The 20921-nt window shown below is 43.3% G+C and overlaps 1 protein-coding gene across 5 annotated transcripts in view; it reads left to right on the forward strand.

Moving 5' to 3' along the window:
• ATP8A1 (ATPase phospholipid transporting 8A1) overlaps positions 1-20921 on the forward strand; it is a 944803-nt gene that overhangs the window by 247501 nt on the left and 676381 nt on the right. For all 5 annotated transcript variants that reach the window (XR_011194335.1, XM_069201769.1, XM_069201775.1 and 2 more), the window contains exon 10: positions 17737-17848. Coding sequence is in view for 4 of the 5 variants with exons in the window: in XM_069201769.1 (XP_069057870.1) it covers positions 17737-17848 (112 nt within the window). In the remaining variant the exon portion in view is untranslated. The remainder of the gene's footprint in view (positions 1-17736; positions 17849-20921) is intronic.

The raw sequence follows: 20921 nt of genomic DNA on the forward strand, positions 1-20921 counted from the left end.
CAACTACACAGCACTACATCCTTTATGTATTGTGCCATTTGCAGGCACACATATCCCCACTACATGCATATAATATGCACGTACTATGCAGTACTACATTCATTATATATTGTAACACTCACAGGCACACCTAAAGCAAAACACATGCATGCAACATACCCAAACTACCACTCACAGCCACACATACACCCAGCACATGGATGTAACATACACACGCTGTAGAGCACTGCATTATTCCTTTATTGTACCAGTCATAGGCACACATACACCAGCACAGGTAATCCATGCATGCACTGTGCAGTACTGCACACCAAACTGATGAAGGCCAAGGGTGAGTTAAGCACTCAGCAGCGGAGCTTTAAAATGAGTGCACCTGTTTGCCTCACTTCAGTGACACAGGTAAATAAGTCCTTTTCACTCCTATTGAGCACTACATGGTATGCTGCCACCACTGTGCTTGTGCTGCTTAACTCCAAAGGTCTTTCACCACTATGAGGGTAGCGTTTTGGTGCCCCTTCTGGTCCAATAATTTCGCAATTCATGAGACAGGCCTATGGCATGTTGCACATGCATGATCCGTGTTTGCCTATGAGAACAAAAAATCTGTATTACCAACAAGATATCCGTACATTCAGGACACTCAGGACAGGGATGCATGTCCATCATCTTGTGAAGGGCTTTTCCATCCTGAAAGAAGCTAACAAATATTTACTTAAGTCATGACTCAAAGATAGCATGGGTGCACACCCCACATCCTTACCCATCCTTAAGGAGGGTGGTGTTGGTATACACATAAAAGGAATACACAAATTATAGCACAGTGGACGTAAGAGAGATTAAATGGGTATTTTTATGTTATTTGGTCTGCTTAAACCATTCAGCGCTGCTGACTCATGAGTTTCAAATACATCAAAACAAGCTGTTGAGATGTACTTGAACTTACAAAAGTAAGAGCATGCTAGCCAGCAGTGAAAGCACTCCGTCGGATAGCAGTGGTGGTTAGGATTAAATTCAAGACACTGTATGACCCATAAAACGTCCTAGAACAAAACACCATTCTGTCTGCAAAACCAGCATTATATCCCCAATTGGACCTCTATTGAGGTTTAAATCATCTTGTATCACAATGATCGTAGAAGCAGCAAAAACATAGGATCTGATCCTTGGGTGTAGTTGGACCCAGACTGTCTTGATCTCTAAATCAGAGCTGAACTGACCTGCCTCTCATTGAGGAAATTACTTAGGGGTGAACTCTTAAAGAAATTATTTGCTAGAATCAACTCTTTCCAGATTGCATTTGAAGAATTTCTGGCATTGGGGCCCACCTTAACTTGCAGGACTGCAATGAATCATTGCCTACTCGACATTGTTTTTATTCCTGTTGTGTTAAAAGAAAAGAGGCTCAAATTTACTGTAAAAGGCACTTTATAAAATTCCTAAATAATGTTCTGCTGTGCTATGCAGTTTGGATTTGCAAAGCTCGACTTATCACCCAAAGGGTATCCAGGCGCTGTAGGAGGTGTGTAGGTCGTCTTCCAGATGATAGTTGAAGAATCAGGTCTTCAGCTTCTTGCAGAATTCTAGAAGCGACGATGAGGCCTTTATGTGTAGAGAGTGTTTGTTCCAAGTTTTGGGTGTGAGTTAGGAGAAGGCTAGGCCTCCTGTTTTGCTTTTGCATATGGGAGGGGTGTGTACAAGAGAGAGTGAGGCACAGTGTAGGAGTCTGTTGAAGTGGAGGTGGCAGTTGAGGTAAGCTGGACCAATATTGTGCAGTGCCTTGTTTGCACGTGTGAGGAGTTTAAATTGTGTATCAGCAACTAATGGAGTTCTTTGAGGTGTGTAATGTGGGTGGGGGTCCAGGATGAGCCTAGCTGTGGTGTTTTGGTTGGTCTGAAATCGGTAGAGGAGGTGGTTTAGCGTGCCGGCATAGAGTGCGTGAATGTAGTCTAGTCTACTGGTGACGAGGTCTTGAGTGACTGCATGCCTGTTGTGCCCAGGGATCTATCTGAAGAATTTTCTGAAGATGTGTAGTATGTGGAAGCATACTAATAATAAAGATTATAAGTGAGACGTCTGTTCTCTACCAGTGTTTTGATTGGCTCGTAGTTGGTCAGTATGTACCCAGGAAAGTCATATCTAGTACCAAAGACACGTCTCATTACAGTATCAACCCACTCCTTACTATGTCTCTTCCCCAACCGCTGCTTTTGAAGATCACAGAGTTCTTATAAAGAAATTTTGTTCATCAAGCTCACAGTCTGGGCCACATGCACTGTGCAGATGGCTATATTTGTACATTAAAATGGTTCTCATCTTTTCTGCTACAAGTTCCTTAAATAAACGAGTCCCCACAAATGTTCCTATTCATGTTTGTATTGTGTATTTAGTCTTCCCAGTCCTTAAACATTGTCTTAAAATAGTTGTCCCGTTGTTCTGTATCATTTACAAAGTAACTGATTTTAATTAGATCAATTCATTACGTTTTAGCATGGTTGTTCCTAAAGATTACAAGGTCGTTTCATAGACAACAAATGCATTTATTTAACAGTTGTTTTTAATAATTTACTTATATTTACTTTCCGTAAATATGATTTTGAAGCCAGTGCACATTAATACAGTGAGATGCAAACTGACGAAAGGAAGTGGGGAAAGTAAAAAGAAAAAATAAATATCCAAACATTAGCTCATTCAGAGGGTCTCACTACCTTTAGGAGCACTTTTGCCATCTATATAGACAGTTCTAATTAATCATTAGAAGTCTGTGTTGAAGCTTTGTGAGAATATTGAGGAATCACCTTACAGACCGCTGTTGGAAGCATGTTTAACCAAGTATGCTGGATTTCTTATTTTAAAAGGATGAGAAAGAATGTCAATTTATTAAAAAATAAAAAAGAATGTGTTCCCATTTTAGCTTTCTGGGACATTAATCATAATTCTCGAGACAAAAGTAAACCCCTCATTTTGTTCACTTACTGCAGTCACCTTTATGGGAAATGCCTTCAGATCTTGTTCAAGCAACATGGTATTTAGGTGTGTCTCACATTTGTCATTAATTCAGAATGTTAGCGTTTTAGTTGTTTATTAGAGCTGTCCTGTAAAGCTGTCATAGAACACTCAAAAATTAACTGAAAGGCTATTGCTGGAAATTCATATGTTACTCCACACGTCAGCCCATTTTCTCACATAACCTAAGTAAGACAGAAAACAGGACCTCATTTTATTACTTTGAGCAATAGCCGTGCTTTCCAGGAGAAAATCATAATTTGAAGAACCATGAAATAATTGTGATGCATGAAATCCCAGCAGAGCATTTTCCACAGGGCAAAATCACTTTAAAACACCACAATTCCTAAAATGAATATGGCACCACCAATAAATTATATACATTATGGCTAAATCTGTTATATTTCTTTCTCTGTGCACTTTATGATCTCTACACAACCAGGCATTCACTATAATACATTTCATTTGGGCAAACGATATGCAGCCTTATCAACAAAAATGATCCAAAATGTATGCTTCTTACAACCTACCACCTAAGAAGTAACAAAAACACACCATTCTTTTTTTTCATTCAAATCAAGCTTTATTCAGTCAATTAACCATCAAAGCATCACAATACATTAAAAGAGAAATCTAATCTAATTTTATAATCTGTACAATCATTAAATAATTTAATAAAAAACATATGAATAAATACATTAGTGTAATATCGAACTGCTCATCTAAAATCCTGCCTGGGCACGCTTCATGAGTCCTTAAATACTTGCTAACTGCTAAAATTAATTCATTTGAACTATGGCTCTTTAAAACCCTTATTGCTATACTACAGTTTTTCAGCCCCATTTCTTGACAGGTTTTCCAAATCCATTTTGACCGCGGAATAAAATATGCAGGACAAAAAAACATAAAATGTTCAACTGTTTCCGGGGCACCACCACATGCCGGGCATAAATCTGAAGTAGTAATTGGCCCCCAGCTGCAGGTTAAAGACCACAGTGGTAAGGACCCAAAACTGTATCTAGCATATAAAGATTTACCCTGTAAATCTGGTATAATATCTAAGAAAGATTCATACTGTGGGTACCACTTAAAATGCACACCATCTAACACACAAAAAACTCACCATCTAAAAACAGTTTTGTGAATTTTTCCCCAGATTTTATTGGTCTGATTTACCGTTGGAATACTTTTCAAATGGAGAGGATGCTCCAAGGTAGTTATTGACAGGGCTGGAGTAGTAACCTCAGGTCCTCCGTTTCTAATCTGGGGAATACTTCCCTGAGTGTCCCCACCTCATTGGTAATAGGTAATATTGATTAACTGTGGGGCGCGTGGCGAAGCAAAATGGCCGGCGGGACACACTTCTAGAAAGCTCCCGCCATCCCGGCCTGATCCTGCAGGAATCCTGGGGTTGCTGGGATTGTAAGTGCTCCCCCCGGCAAGGGAGAGTGCCCTGACCCCCTGTGCCATCCTGAACCCCCGCTCTAGGGATCTGGGGATCCTTGATCCCGGTGGCAAGTGAGGCCTGGCCCGGGCCGCGTGGAGTGCGGCCTGGTGGAGAGAGGGAGAGGCCTTTGCTCAGCCGTCCCCAGCGGGCTCCTTGCCCTGTTCGGCCTTCGTTCTAGAGGTGGGCTGGCTCTGGCGGTAGCGGTGTGGGCCTGCTGGCCGCCCATTCATGCATGACCCGTGCCACGGCGTCCTGAGCAGCTGTGGGACTCTCGAACAGACCGTGGAGTCCGGGCGGAGCGGGGGCCTACTTATGTGCCCCCGCCCTGTTGGACCGCCTAGGTTCTGGGCTGAGGGGACACATGTTGGAGAACAGCGAGGAGCGGAGGCCCAGGTGAGCGGCAGCGGGATAGTCGGCTCCGAACTTCAGCGGAACTGCTGGGGCGCAGCCCGGCAGGGTGAGTTGCTGTCCGAAGGAGGGGAGACCAAGGCTTAACACTTGGAGCGATGGCGTGAGCTCATTTGTATATCCGCGGTACAAATTTGGTGGTGCAGGTGCGGTACCATTGTATGAAGGTGTGTTGGAGCCAAAGCGCGGATCATACCCAACACTATAATAGCGCCTGAAGCAGGGGTTAATTGTCAGGATACATGGACAATACAGCGGCCCGCAGTTGATGTTTTATGGGGCAGTGAGATTGATAGGGATTGACTGTAGGGTGTTGCAGTTCAAGGGAACTTCAACCTTGCCCCTATAAGTCCGATACGGTGGCAATACATCCCACTGTTCCACTTTCCTTTGGTTGGTGGTGAGATGGGTTGGCACAGGCAGGCAGCCGCGTCGCAGAGGAACAGTATGGAGCAGTACACTACCCCTGCTCTGCTGCCGCCGCACCAGGCCCGGGTGGGTGGGCCAGGAGATGAGATGGGCATGCAAGCTGCTGTGGAGGATCCGTCACAAGCTGAACTTCTGGCAGCCATGAAGGGCTCGAGGGTGGCCCTTGAGAGAAAGATAGAGAAAGTGGCTGTGGAGGTGAACCTTCTCCGAGCGGACCTCCAGAAGGTCTCTGATAAGGTCAGAGTTGCAGAGGGGTCCATTGTGGATTTGCAGACTGAGGTTGGTGCTCTACGAAAACAGATGGCGTAGGCCACTTCCAAGGTTGGGGTGATATAGGCGAGACTGGAAAATGCAGAGGGTAGGTCCCGACGAAATAATGTGTGCCTTTTGGGTTTCCGGAGTGCGCAGAGGGTTCCACTGAGGAGGTCTTTGTGGAGCGCTGGATCAGAGATGTACTACAGCCTGTTGGGCTATCCAATGTGTTTGTGGTGGAGCGTTCTCATACGGCCCTGCTCGCACCTCCTAGGCCTGGCATCCCCTCCCCCGAGGGCTATCATTGCACGTCTTTTGAACTATTAGGATAGAGACTGTATCCTACGGGCTGCATGTGAAACAGACAAGGCTGTTTTTGAGAATTGCTAAATTTCCATTTAGCCCGACTATACAAAGAAGGTATTGACCTCTAAGAAGGGTTTTCTGGAGGTGAAGGCCAAACTTCGTTTAGTGAACATTAGGTACATGTTACTGTACTCAGCGCGATTAAAAGTGCTCTCGGGAGGCAAATCCCACTTTTTTGAACACTCAGAAGAGATCTGGAGATGGTTGGAGATGTGGGACAAAGTTGCACTGGGTAGATCTGGGCGGGCTAACTCGGTGGCTGGGAGTGACTCTGGTGTGGATGGCTCAGACTGGAGGAACCATGGGGAGAGCCAAATGGAGGTCTCCGCAGGGCGGGGAGCCAGCAGAGTTGAAATTCAGCAGGTTGGTACAATGGCAGTAGTGGTCCTAATCTGTCTGCTGGACTGACTGTAGCACCTGATTTGGGAGTGGAGATGATTTCCGTTGACAATTAACTTTATTCTCCTTGAGTGGATAGTGTTGTAATGCTTGTCTCTTGGGGGGGGGGGGGGCATGTTCTTATGTTGGAGGTCCATTCCTTGTACAGTAAGGAGTACCGGGATTATACTGGATCTGAAACCGAAAGGTCACTCCTTGAGTCCACATTATATGGCGAGGGTAATGTCCTTATTGGAATATGATTGATTAGGTATACAGTCACGGTGTATTTAGCATACAGGGTGGGGGTGGTTACCTCCACTGTTGTGGTAGAATCTTGTAATTGGGGTGTTTGGGGTTAGGCTGTTGTCCTGGCAGCATTTCCACATATGGATCTACAGTACGCTTTGATGTGTTTGTTTTGCTGTTTATCCAGGATGGGCATGGGGGTTTGGGGTTATTTAGTTAGTGCATGTTTGCATATGCTTTATGATTACAACAGCAGTGCATATTTGTATGTGACATGTGGAATTGGTACTCAGTTTGCCTTCTCTTTGCAGGAGGGGGCTGGTGGGAGGAGGTCAGTGATGGATGGAATATACAAAGTATTAGTATGGGTCGACAGATTAATATCCTGACATGGAATGTCAGGGGGCTGAAAAGCTACACAGCGCACTATAGAGCACATTCTTTCCTGCGCAGACATAAGGTTCAAATAGCCTATTTACAGGAAACTCATATAATGGAGGAGGAATCACAAAAGCTTGCTAAGAAATGGAAGGGTCAGGTGTTCTCCTCGTCCTTTTCCTATTACGCAAGAGAAGTAGCAATATGGATTGCGCCAGAGGTCTCATTTACACATGTCTACAGCAAAGCTGATCTGAAGGGGAGATATATACTCCTACAGGGTACTTTAGATGGGGCACCCCTTACTATTCTCAACACTTATACACCCAACACAGATGATCATTGCTTCTATGATAATATACCTGCGGTGTTGGGGGAAGGGGTGGGGGCTCCTATTGTATGGGCTGGAGACTACAATTGTATATTGGATGGTGAGAAAGATTGTTACCCATCTAAACAAGGTACTAAACCATTAATGGTGAGATCCCTCACAGCGGTATGCACAATTTAGGATTATGGGACGGGTGGAGGGAACTACACCCAGAGAGTCGGGAGCATACCTGTCATTCCAAAACACACAATACGTATAGTTGGCTGGACTGCTTCCTCCTGGGTGGCTGAACTGCTCACAGGTGTTGGATATCAAACGTTTGGGGAGGTTTCTATCTGATCATGCACCAGTATTGATGCAGCTGCAGTGGGGATCGGATGGTGGGGTGACGCGTAGTTGGCACATGTCTGCTGAATTTCTGACAGATGCCGTCTGTCTTGAAAAAATAGCAGTTACCATTATAGACTACATAGCCATGAATTGGGGCTCCATGGCCTCCAGAGGAATGGAGTGGGAGGCCATGAAGGCCGTTCGGAGAGGGGTGTGTATTGCACCACTTGCGGGGTGCGTGTACAAATGGAACAGGATCTCAATGAACGGGAGGATAAACTAGCGGCTGAGCAGCACCAGACACTACTAACAATTGAGGTAGAAAAGGAGCAGCTCCGGTTGTATAGGGAAGTCAGTAAAAGCTGGGAGACACTGGATGAGGTAACACTTAGATCCTACAGACAGCGACTACACAGGGAGGGGGACAAAAACGGTAAGTTACTGGCATGGATCCTAAAGCGTGAAGTGGAATCTCCCCCCATTCTACATATCAGGAATGCCAAGGGTGTGAAGATTACTAATCGCAGGGATATCTTTAAAGTATTAGTGGAACATTTGCAGGCAGTATCACGTGGTGGCACATCGGTGCCAGACGATTATTTGGGAGAGTTCCTGCAGCAGAGGCGGCTCCCACAGCTGGACCCTGAGAGTATGGAAAGTTTGGAGCCTGAGATGACTGTAGAGGAAGTGAGTGCGGCGGGGGAGGCATTGTCAAAATCTAAGTCTCTGGGCGGGGATAGGTTTCTGATCGAGCTTTATCAAACATTTTCCCCCCCTTCAGCAAGATAAATTATTGGTGGTGTTTGAGGAGGCCCGAGCGCGGGGCATCCTGCTGGAGTCCCTGCGCCAGGGCGTCATTTGCCTAATGCTCAAACCTGATGGGGATCCGAGTGACCCCTCCTCCTATTGGATGCTCACCATGTTGAATAGTGATGTTAAGATCCTGTGTAAGATATTGGTTACTCAGCTACTTGGAGTGATTCAGGGTTTGGTGCATGAAGATCAATGCGGTTTAATACCTGGCAGTAATATGACTTATAACTTAAGTCGTTTGGTGCATGTCTTGCACGAAACCAGGGGTGTGAAGGACGAATTGGTGCTAGCATCGTCGGACCTAGAAAAGGCCTTTGATACGGTGGAGTGGGGTACCTCCTAGTGGTACTGCAGGAAATGGGGTTTGGCCCCCAGTTCTGTGCGTGGGTTTGCTTGCTTTATATTGCACCCTCTGTATGTGTTCGGTGGGAGGGGAACTAACTGAATCCTGGGTAGTTGGCAGGATAACCAGACAAGGGTGTCCACTTTAACCACTTCTCTTTGCCTTAACATTGGAACCACTGGCAGTGTGGCTGTGTGAGGAATTGGCCCCCTGGGGCATTCAGGTGGGACAGGATAACCACATCATTTTGTAATACGCAGATGATGCATTGATATATCTTTGTGAACCGAGTATTTCAGTACCTCTGTAGCGGTTACTGGAGGAGTTTGGGGCTCTATCTGGTCTATAAGTCGCTCCTGTTCCCTCTAAGGCTACTCAGTGGTGAACCTCTGGAGGACTTACCGGTAGTGGGGCTCCATGGTGAGCTAGAGAGTTTTAGATACCTAGCTATCTGGGTTACCTACACTGTGGAGGCCACGTATGAGATACATAACGTAGAAAGAGTAGTGACTGGCCTAGAGTGCTCGGTGTCGTTCTGGGGCAGGCTGCCTTTTTTGGTAATGGGAAGGGCGGCTATAGCTACAGTGTCTGTACCTGATACAGAATTCTTTATTTCTGTTAGCTGCTTGGCTCTTTAATCGCCTGGACAGTTTACTGATCTTATTGGTGTGGGTGGGGCGTCATAGTAGAGTGGCGCTGTCCACACTGCACTGGGAGCAGGAAAACAGAGGGTTGGCTATCCCTAATATTAGGCACTATTACTATGCAGCATACTTGCAGCGTGCTACAAAGTGGATGACTGAGTTGGATAATTGGGAGAAGCGACTATTTGAAGGAATGATGGGCAAAGATACGTTAGCACACATTCTGATGAAGGGTGGTCGGTCGGAAACAGCTGTCCCTTATTTGGTCAGAACTACTGCATGGATCTGGGAGCAAGCCGTTAAAGTAATTTGACTTGCTCCCTTTGATAGGGAACTAAAGATATGGGTCTTGGCTCCCCTTCGGGAAATGGATAACTTCATGTCTCTGGAAAACTGGAGAGCGGGAGGATGTCTTGTAGTGGGGGACTTATACCCCAATGGGGAGTTTATATCCTTTCAGGAAGCACAGAATACATTTGGTTTGGGCCCGGGTTAGTTCCTGCAGTATTCCAAGAGGGAGAGTGTGGTCCGGGAGATCTGATGCTGTTTTCCGGTCGTCCCACTGGCCTCGAAGTTGTTGAATGGGCTGATAAATTGACGTGATGAGACTCATTTAATTACTCTTTTTTTCTAGAGCTCTTCAAGGGGGGCTCAACCCGGTGGGGTATGTGTCGAGTGGAGGGCTTGGGAGCGGTAACTGGGGAACCCCATGGAGGACTCTGATTGGGCTGTGGCTCTGTCGCTGGTGTGCACAGTCTCATGCAATAATAGGTTTAAGCTTCTACATTTCAGTTTTGTACACCATATGTATAATACACCTGATCGTCTCAACAAAATTGACCCAGCTAGAGAGGCCAGGTATCCTAGATGTGGTACATTCAGCACCTTCTTTCTACATTTGGCTTGGTCCTGCAAGCAGGTGCAGCAGGTTTGGCGGGAGCTGGTTGGGAAGGTGGAAGAGGTCACAGGTTTGGGACTCGAAGCAACGCCTTTGATATGCCTCTTAGGTGTGGTAAAGAGACCACAGGGAAGGAAACTCCCATACAGTCTAACACAGCTAGTTCTAGTACTGGCTAAGCGAAGGGTGGCCATACGCTGGATGAGCTCCAGGAGCCCATCCATTCATTGCTGGATAGGAGATATACTGGAATCGGGAACCGCAGAAGAACAACATATGCAGATAACACGCATGGAGGAGGGGGCACTAATTGACTTGATTGCATGGGGAACTCTATTGGAACGTTTCACTGTTACAGAGGATTTAAGCTCTGAATGGAGCACTGATGATGATGATTGACTAATGGAATGTATATGTTGGATATAATGGTGACAACCAACTGTGGCTATGTTGCAACTCTGGTACTTATAGTGTACATAAGGATTAGTTACATAAGGATATTAGCCAGTAGGGTAGGCTGAGGGGAAATATTACCGCATCGGTTGCTGTTGATACACATTCCTGACTTTGTATTAATTCTGTCCTCAAAGAAGATATTTGTGATGTCTCGCATTGATATGCACTGTATTGTTTTTGTTGGTTCTGCATTATAAAATCATTAAAAACAGTTATAAAAAATATATATTAACTACAAATCAGCTGTACAGTACCAAAATAAATCTGCATTTTGAGATAAATGCTTTTTAAGCTCAAGCAATGTCAACAATCTTAAGCCACGAAAACAACACAATACAATTCTGAAACCAATTTACAAAAATATAGAAAAAATACAGAGTAAAATAGAAAACCAGCTGCAAAGGACCAAAAATAATAATAGCACCACTGAAAAATATTATTTTGAGTTTGATAGGGACTAAGGCACAATTTCAGGTTGATAGAAACAGAGTCAAAGTTTTTACCTTGGGAGCTTACAGTGTTCCAGTGGGGCAAAGTCCAAGACTGAAGCAGATAAGGTTCCCTCAGAGTCAGAAATGTTGTTGTCTCACTCCTACTGAAGCTGTTCGTTGGCTTTGGCTTCAAAGGCCTTCAAGTGGGACAAAGCTGGTTTTGTGGTGGCCGAGGTTTCTATGCTACTGGGATGGATTTGCCTCTTTACTATAGGGTTTACCTTTGAACCTTTTTGGGTGACAAAATCCTGTAGAGAGGAAGATTGGAGACTGCAGTCAGGCAGTACTCTATTAGGCCATAAACATTTACTACAGTTTCCTCTGAACTCATTTTCAGCACGACAAAAAGCTCTAAGTGGGACTAACCTGCTTTTCCCACTTGTCAAGGGTGAACCCTACCTGACCAAATGTTTCAATCTTGTACTGTTTCTCCTGAGTTGGAAACACATGGATAATTTTTCTCTGACTGCTGGTAAAGTTCCTCCTGGTTGCCCCTGCAGTCCCCAGCTCATCAGAGCAGGCTTATAGGCATCAGGTCTCTCTCCAGCCAGGATCCGGTATTCATTGGTGAGCTGGGTCTTGTTGCAGTCAAGAGTCGTTCTGCTTTTCATGTCCATTGAGCACGCATAAAGGAGGCCAATCACCTAACTCCTGGAAAGCAGTTCCAACCTCTGAGTACCGGCAGCCGTGAAAATGTTACTATTTCAAAAGTGAATAGATAATAGGTGACTCACAAGATGAATAGTCTGAAAAGACAGATGTGAAAAAGAGATGCTGCACATAGATTGGAATCACTTCCACTGAGTATTTTAGCCCTGTAAAATATATTATACCCTAAGGGCCAGATGTAGCAACCGGTTTGCATGTCGCAAACTGCGAAAAACGCAGTTTGCGAAATGCAAAATGGCCAACGCGATGCAGATTCACATTTTGCAAGTCGGTACCGACTCGCAAAATGTGAATCCGACTCGCAAATAGGAGACACCTTTCTGCATACTATTTTGCGAGTTGCAATTTGCAAGTCGGTATGACTCGCAAGTTGCAAAAATGTTTTTGCTACATCTGGCCCTAAATGACTACAAATCCTTACATTCATTATGAATATCTGTTTTCTATTTTTGTGAACCCCTTAATGCCATTCAACTTCACTCTGCTCCATAGGAACGACTTAAGTTCAGCTGCATCTATTCAAGCAACATAGTGTTCAGGAACTCCACCTTTGTTAAGGAATTTAAACAATAGTACTCTCTTTATGATTAATTAAACCCCTTACTTTTTTCGTTTACTGCACTCTCCTCCAAAGAAAATGCTTTTGATTCTACAGTTACTATTCCAGACACATGCCAACCAGCAGTGTCTCACTTTTGTGGTGAATATAGAATGTTATGACTAATTGTTCATAAGACCTCTGTGCTCAACCTACAGCAGAACACTAGGGAGTCAACAGATATAGTGTTGCTGCTTGTTAAATAGGTGCTTTACTCAGCCTGCTGGACTTCTTTTTTCTCACATGGATGAATAAACTATTTGTGAATTAATAAGTGTCCTATTTGTGTTTCTGTCGCACTAACCATAGGTTTCATGAGAGAAAACCTTTTTCTCTAAAAGATGTTTTATCAACTCCCAGCAGAGGATAAGCACTTTGTGAAATATGAAGTCACTTTAGAGCTCTATTCTTAAAATTAGTATGCTACCATCAATAAATTACATATTCTGAGTAAAACTTTCTTATCACCCATTCTGTATGCACCATTTTGTTACCCTCAATTCCATGCACGCATTACAGTGCTTTTCAGTAGCACATAAATGGCGGACTCTTACCACAAAACAAATTCAACAGCTTTGCTTCTTGTAACCTTCCCGCTAAAAAGTACCATGAAAACCACACCTTTTAAGGAACTATTTAGGAATTTCACCCCAAATATTAAATATCTGATTTACAGTAGCTATATTATCCAGGTAAGAGATTTATTGGCTTGGATGGAGTAGGGGCCTTGGCTTTGCGATGCCAGTGAATAATTACCTGGGAGTGTCCCCTCCCACCCACTTTGGATAATATTGTTTTAATAGTTTCTGGGAAAGGGGTTAAGAATTTTGATATTTGGTCAGTTATCTCTGGTATCACTAAAGTCTACCATTGATTTGTGAAGTGTATCTAAAGAGCTGTGTTAAGAGTTCAAAAGTCGAGTTGGCAGAGATGTATTCAAAGGTGTAGCTTCATGGAGTGTTTGAAGTGTGACACTCCCCAAATAAATGCATTTCTGAATTTGTAGTTAGGGCTGGGGGCTCTGCGTCGTGTCTGCTTTGCCTGTGTCAGTTTTTCTCATTGTTCTCAGTTCACTAGAGGTTTTAACTTGTTCATTTTCGGATCGGGAACCTACGTATAACAAAACATTGGCCCTCATTACGAGGCTGGCGGTCAACAGACTGCTAGCCTCGTGTCTGCGGTCTTACAGCCACGGAGCCGGCGGTAAAGCCCCTAGCATTTCAAGCCAGATCGCAACAACACCTGTGCTGCCGGTGCTTTTTCACTTTTGCGGCCGGCGGTGAGCCCCTCCAGGCCGGCGGCAGCCCTTGTGCTGCCGGCCACATTACAACGAAGCACACCACGAGGCTGGCGGTCATGCACCTGGCAACAGGAATCTCCATCCCTGTCGCCGGCACCCAGCCCCCCCCCCCCACATCCACACACCTCTATGCATCACACCGCACACCTGCACGCGCCCCATCCCCCTTTATTCACACCGGTTCATGCTCACACATCCACATACGTGCACGCATTTACTCCCCCTCCCCCGCGCATGCATGCATGCATACATACACTCACCCCAGCACAGCACACATGCACTCACCCCACCCTACGCAACACCCACACAGACACCCTTTCCCCCTGCATTCACACAGACACCCCCCGCATTCACATCAATCACATTCACACGCGCCCCACAGACACTTCCCCCTCCCCGACGATCCACTTACCTCGTCCGTCAAGGAGGTCGTCTGGGAGGGACCAGGGTCCGGCGCTTCCACCGCTGGCAGCACCCTGCCATCAGAACACCGCCAAGCCGAATCACAGAACCTGACATGGCAGGCGGAGTCCTGTTGGCGTGGTGGTGGCAGCGATGGAACCGCCTCTGCACTGTCGACTGTCAGCACGTCTGCTGGTGACTTTCCACCTCAACTATGGCAGACGGCTGCCAGCAGTCATATTATGACGGTCTGCAGACCACCAGTACTGGCGGTCTGGTGGCGGGTTTGGCTTTGGCGGTCTGCTGAATAGACCGCCAAAATCAAAATGAGGGCCATAGTTTTATTGTATGCACCAAAAAAGTAGTAAATCAAAAAGTAAATAAAAGTAAATAAGTGTTTGAACAAACCAGTAGTAAGTCTGCACCCAAACAAGTGCTCCTTGAATGGGTACAAATTTACTACTCTTTGAAATTCACAAACTTTGACAGTAGTAGGCTTGGAAAGCTGCACTATGTTTTAGGTTTCAAGCCATACTGCTGGCAGTCAAACACCCAAAAGCTGATGGGACAAATGCTCTCGACATGATCCACCTAATGTAAGTCAGTACTGACTCTTTTCCTCTAGGGAACAGTTCATCCCAAATCTTGGTAATCTCACCTCTCCAGCCTGAGGCCCAACACTTGTTTAGTTGGAAAATTTTAGATTCAAGCCCTTCCCCACCAAACAAATCTCACTGACTAAGCTACGCCCCAGATGTATTTTTTTTATTGTCATCAATTCAGATGAGAGCTGTTTATTCAGTTTACGAAGAGATTAATTCGGAGTTTGTTCATAGGGTCAGTAAATTTCACAGGCAGTAATCAAATCATTACAAGGATCAGTCAGTATCAACAACGTGGCCTTGAACAAGGCAGGTTTAAAAACTGGGCCTAGTGCCTCTAATATATTTATTTTTGCAACATTAGACATTCTTGCCCATGAGCATTTCTGTCCATGGAGACTGCAATATTGTTATTGCTTGCAGTGCACTGTAATGATTAGATCTTGGCAGTTTATGCATTTAGATCTTCATAGTGTAATATATAGTTTAAATACACTCGGGTATGGATGTTCTTACTGCATCATTTCCTAGCTTTGTGTGGCTTTTTGCATTATTTTGAGGCGTGTGGGTCGTTTAGCACATATTCGTTTGATACAGTCTTTGTGTTTTGAGCAGGTCCTATCAGAGCTGAGATGGTGGCAGCAGTGCCTTTGTTAGGGAGGGTCACTGTGAGCCTTTAGAGCTTGGAGACCCAGCATATGTTGATTAATTCTGGGTTGTGATATTTGAGATAATGTTTCTGCAGCTTCAATGAGCAGGAAGTTGTGGAGAAAGTAATTCTTCCAGGAGCAAGCATTTTCATTTTTTCAGGGAACTGGTATAGGTAGTTGATGGCATATAATAATAGAGAACAGTTGTAATATGTTAATGAGATAGAATGGAAGTAATCATTGTATTAATAGACAAAAACATTGAATTCTGGGCCTGGGTGAGACTTTGGATGGGTCTGACAAGAAGTTTCCATCTCCTCAGATCAGTATCGGGTCATTTGAGTTAACACATGCTGTTAGCATTTTTCTGAAAGCATAAAAAAAAACATTGTATAGGCCCAAGAGATGTGGAGGGGAAATAGTATGGGAAATTTGTTATATGTGGAGAGGAAGATATTGAGGCTAAGCTGTCAGTTTTTTGGTTGTGCGAGTAGGATCATTAATTGGTTATGAACACTTTGAAAGTATTGACAATACTACTGCTTCTGGAGGTTCACTTGTCTGTGTGCTTGATGCAGTGCTCTGGGTTTGCCAATCTGAGGCAAATTTAGTTGTGGGAGCCAAGTGTCTTCTAGGAAGAAGTGGTCCGATCCAATTAGGTGATCATCTCTCAGATACAGTGATAGACAGAATGTAGATCAGTTGGTCTGGTGAAATCCAGATTAAGTGAATTGTGTCTTGAGAGGCAGACTAGTCATGATTTCCGGACCCATATTATCTAATGATCATCATCAGATGAAGGCATGCCTGAACAGTTCAGTTTTCGAGTTACTTCACAGGTAATTGTGTTTTTGTATATAAAAATCTTATTTGATTGGATCTACCACTTTGTTCCTTTGCTGCCTGAATTTTGGTTGGCTGATTGCTTGCTCTCTGGCTGGCTGAATGCACTGGGGAGACTGGATTTTTATGCCTAGCTTCTGGAAGTGTCCTAGCCTCTTGTGTTAGTTTCTTTGTCAATAATTCAGACCTTATATTTTATTGTATCCTCTGCTGTGAGTGAGTAAAGGGATGTTAGGGTACAAATAAATAAGAATAAATAAATACATAGAAAATATTATATGATTGCACCTTTAAATGTAAATGTTGAGCCCAGCAACTTAATCTCACCCTCTTAACTGGTATGAGGGTTTTTTGGTGGGCAGATAGTGATATTGACTTGTATATTCCAGACACGCCTTTGTCAGAGTCCTTGTTAGCTACGCTCATTTATTAATGCATATGAATAACAAAATGTAATGAAGTATAGTGCTGGGAAAGGGTCGTTTTGTTGAATTGGAACATAAATATGAGGGCTGCATTAGAAACTCCATCTAGTTGTTGCTTTCTGAGTTCCTAAGGGTAAGGGTCTTTTAAAAGGTATAGTGTCACATTTGGGATGACAGAGCACTATACTTATACAGAAGTAGCTCTCCTTACGCCTAAAATATGCATGATCCACATATTTTATGACATTAGCATATCCCCTGTTCCATTTAAAAAAAAATAATATGGATCTTGTTACCATCATTGTAAATGTGGAGTTGAGATTTATGACTTTTTAATAACCTGTGACACTTTGCAAATATAAATGTTGAACATTGAGAGGGATATTGTTGTAATATGTGATCTATGACCTCGCTGGAGGTATCTAACTTTCTCAGCTCTCATTTGTTGGTTGCAATTCTTTAAGGTAAAATGTTTCTTTTCTAGCGATGTCCCAAAATTCTATCTCTCGTCCACTAGTTTAGTAAGGATTCCGCAGGGGAGATATAACTTAATAAGAGACCAGGACGAATGAGTGCTACAGCTTGTCTTCATCTTGGATGAATAGATTCTGCCTTGTGTCCAGTAGTGTGCTGGCTTCTCTGTCTAAAATCTTGATGATGATTGTGATAGAACTCTGTGGGCCCAATTCACAAAGAAAAACGTAATACAAAAGTGTACGTTATTGACTTTCGGTATTCACCCAGGTAGGTTATGAGTAGTATCCTTATGTCCGCACTTGGGGCGGAATCTCTGCCCTCCGGCCGGAATCTCTGCCCAAGTGCGGAGATTCCACTCCAAGTACAGAGATTCATGAACCACTGACCACAAAATAATGGCGGTGGTACTTAAAGCAATGCTTCTACATGTTCAGTTAATATGTCAATTTTTCTACGTTCACACTTCAGCTTACTTTAAATTTCAAGACATAGTTTTTGTGTATTTGAAGTACGTTGTACAGTATTTAAAAGTATTAAAATGTTGTTAAATCTAGAGCTGTACCCCTGGGAGCTGACCAAATTCTTCTTCGTGGAGCACAGTTACGGAACACTCAGTGGGTTCATGGAATTGTTGTATACACTGGACATGATACAAAGCTTATGCAGGTAAAAGAGAGGTATATGTTTGTTATGTATCAGTATATATTGGTTTTATTATGAATTGTATGTGAATCATGACATTTTCAAAGCTATGTCTAGTAACAAATGTTTAAATTAGTACAGGTCTATGATTTGTGAGCTGCAATGCCTGAAAAAGCGATAGCCAGTATAGCAGAAAACGGTAAACCTGAAAATGAGGAGCACTAGAATGATCGAAATGTAGAGAAAATAAATTTCTTTTGAAAAAGCTAGTGCCTTGTGGCATCACAGGGTTTGAATAATGTGATTCAAAAGGTGAAATAGGAAAACAACGGGAGGTGGATGGTTCCTTCTAAATTAGGATTGCGTTTCAGAGTAGCACGAAACTTTGGAAAGAAATCTGTGTATGTGACAAATCATATGTTCACATGTACTGTTGGTATTTTTTATTGTTTGAATGTTAATATCATTCAATGTAATTTGAGACTCTGCAATTTTTCTACTTTTACACTTCAGCTTAGTTTACATTTCAAGACATAGTTATTCAACGTTTCTATGTTCACACTTCAGCTTAGTTTAAATTTTAAATAGGGGGCTGTTGGCTCTTTTCAGGTGCAGATGTAATATGCTGCATGCATGTTCTACAGTAAATTCGTCCAAATATCTATCTGCAATACTTAGACTAGTCTGCCTCATTAGGGAAGCTGATGGTCTGAACTGAGTTTCTTCTATTTACACAGGGTTACACTGCTTATACAGGGAGTGCAGAATTATTAGGCAAGTTGTATTTTTGAGGATTAATTTTATTATTGAACAACAACCATGTTCTCAATGAACCCAAAAAACTCAATAATATCAAAGCTGAATATTTTTGGAAGTAGTTTTTAGTTTGTTTTCAGTTTTAGCTATGTTAGGGGGATATATGTGTGTGCAGGTGACTATTACTGTGCATAATTATTAGGCAACTTAACAAAAAAATATATATACCCATTTCAATTATTTATTATTACCAGTGAAACCAATATAACATCTCAACATTCACAAATATACATTTCTGACATTCAAACACAAAACAAAAACAAATCAGTGACCAATATAGCCACCTTTCTTTGCAAGGACACTCAAAAGCCTGCCATCCATGGATTCTGTCAGTGTTTTGATCTGTTCACCATCAACATTGCGTGCAGCAGCAACCACAGCCTCCCAGACACTGTTCAGAGAGGTGTACTGTTTTCCCTCCTTGTAAATCTCACATTTGATGATGGACCACAGGTTCTCAATGGGGTTCAGATCAGGTGAACAAGGAGGCCATGTCATTAGATTTCCTTCTTTTATACCCTTTCTTGCCAGCCACGCTGTGGAGTACTTGGACGCGTGTGATGGAGCATTGTCCTGCATGAAAACCATGTTTTTCTTAAAGGATGCAGACTTCTTCCTGTACCACTGCTTGAAGAAGGTGTCTTCCAGGAACTGGCAGTAGGACTGGGAGTTGAGCTTGACTCCATCCTCAACCCGAAAAGGCCCCACAAGCTCATCTTTGATGATACCAGACCAAACCAGTACTCCACCTCCACCTTGCTGGCGTCTGAGTCGGACTGGAGCTCTCTGCCCTTTACCAATCCAGCCACGGGCCCATCCATCTGGCCCATCAAGACTCACTCTCATTTCATCAGTCCATAAAACCTTAGAAAAATCAGTCTTGAGATATTTCTTGGCCCAGTCTTGACGTTTCAGCTTGTGTGTCTTGTTCAGTGGTGGTCGTCTTTCAGCCTTTCTTACCTTGGCCACGTCTCTGAGTATTGCACACCTTGTGCTTTTGGGCACTCCAGTGATGTTGCAGCTCTGAAATATGGCCAAACTGGTGGCAAGTGGCATCGTGGCAGCTGCACGCTTGACTTTTCTCAGTTCATGGGCAGTTATTTTGCACCTTGGTTTTTCCACACGCTTCTTGCGACCCTGTTGACTATTTTGAATGAAACGCTTGATTGTTCGATGATCACGCTTCAGAAGCTTTGCAATTTTAAGAGTGCTGCATCCCTCTGCAAGATATCTCACTATTTTTGACTTTTCTGAGCCTGTCAAGTCCTTCTTTTGACCCATTTTGCCAAAGGAAAGGAAGTTGCCTAATAATTATGCACACCTGATATAGGGTGTTGATGTCATTAGACCACACCCCTTCTCATTACAGAGATGCACATCACCTAATATGCTTAATTGGTAGTAGGCTTTCGAGCCTATACAGCTTGGAGTAAGACAACATGCATAAAGAGGATGATGTGGTCAAAATACTCATTTGCCTAATAATTCTGCACTCCCTGTAGTGTATGGTGAATGTTGTTTTACATAATGTTTCTTTTGTGTATTTGAAGGTAGCATAGCTTTTCTCCATTCTTCTGTTTTCTTTGCTCTTGACCACCCATATAAGAGTATAAGTGTTAGTCAATTATTTGTAAAATGCGAAATGTCAGCCAGTGGCCAGCTATTGAGCTGTAGGGGCACAATAAGTTGAGTGGTGCAGAAAATAGGCTCATAATAATCTTAACTTTTCCTGCTTATGTATCTCCCATTGTATTTATACATTCAGTTTTTTGAGTGCACATTTTTCTATTATAAAAAACTTTTAAAAAATACATAGCTTTTAGTTTTGTTATGCCATGTATATGGTTAAATCTTTTTTCAGTACAATTTGATAGCTCAACATTTGTTTATATATGTAATTCAAGCATTACACAATGTTTGATATTGTTTATTTTTCCATCAATTGTTTACATGTGTTTTAGCAGTCAATAATGTTTCATAGAAGCATAAACAGATGAAAATACATTTTGATTATTATTCCTTACAACACCAAATCAGAGTCCCATTCTTTAAAAAAAACTAAATAGTGTATTCAAAGTCAATACAAGCTAGTGTTAGAGAGAGAGGAATATTTATGCATCCAGGGAGCTGAGTGAAAGAGGCCTGCACAGAGAGGAGCTGTGCACAGCCTTTTGAAGGCCACAGGCAGGGGCCTTATGACTGCCAGACAGGCACTGCAAACTGGTGGACCCCGGGTGGAAAGTTGAAGCGAGAGGTCCCTCTCACTATGATTTAATTCCTG

The sequence above is a fragment of the Pleurodeles waltl genome, chromosome 1_2 (assembly GCF_031143425.1).
Source record: "Pleurodeles waltl isolate 20211129_DDA chromosome 1_2, aPleWal1.hap1.20221129, whole genome shotgun sequence".
Lineage (NCBI taxonomy): Eukaryota > Metazoa > Chordata > Amphibia > Caudata > Salamandridae > Pleurodeles > Pleurodeles waltl.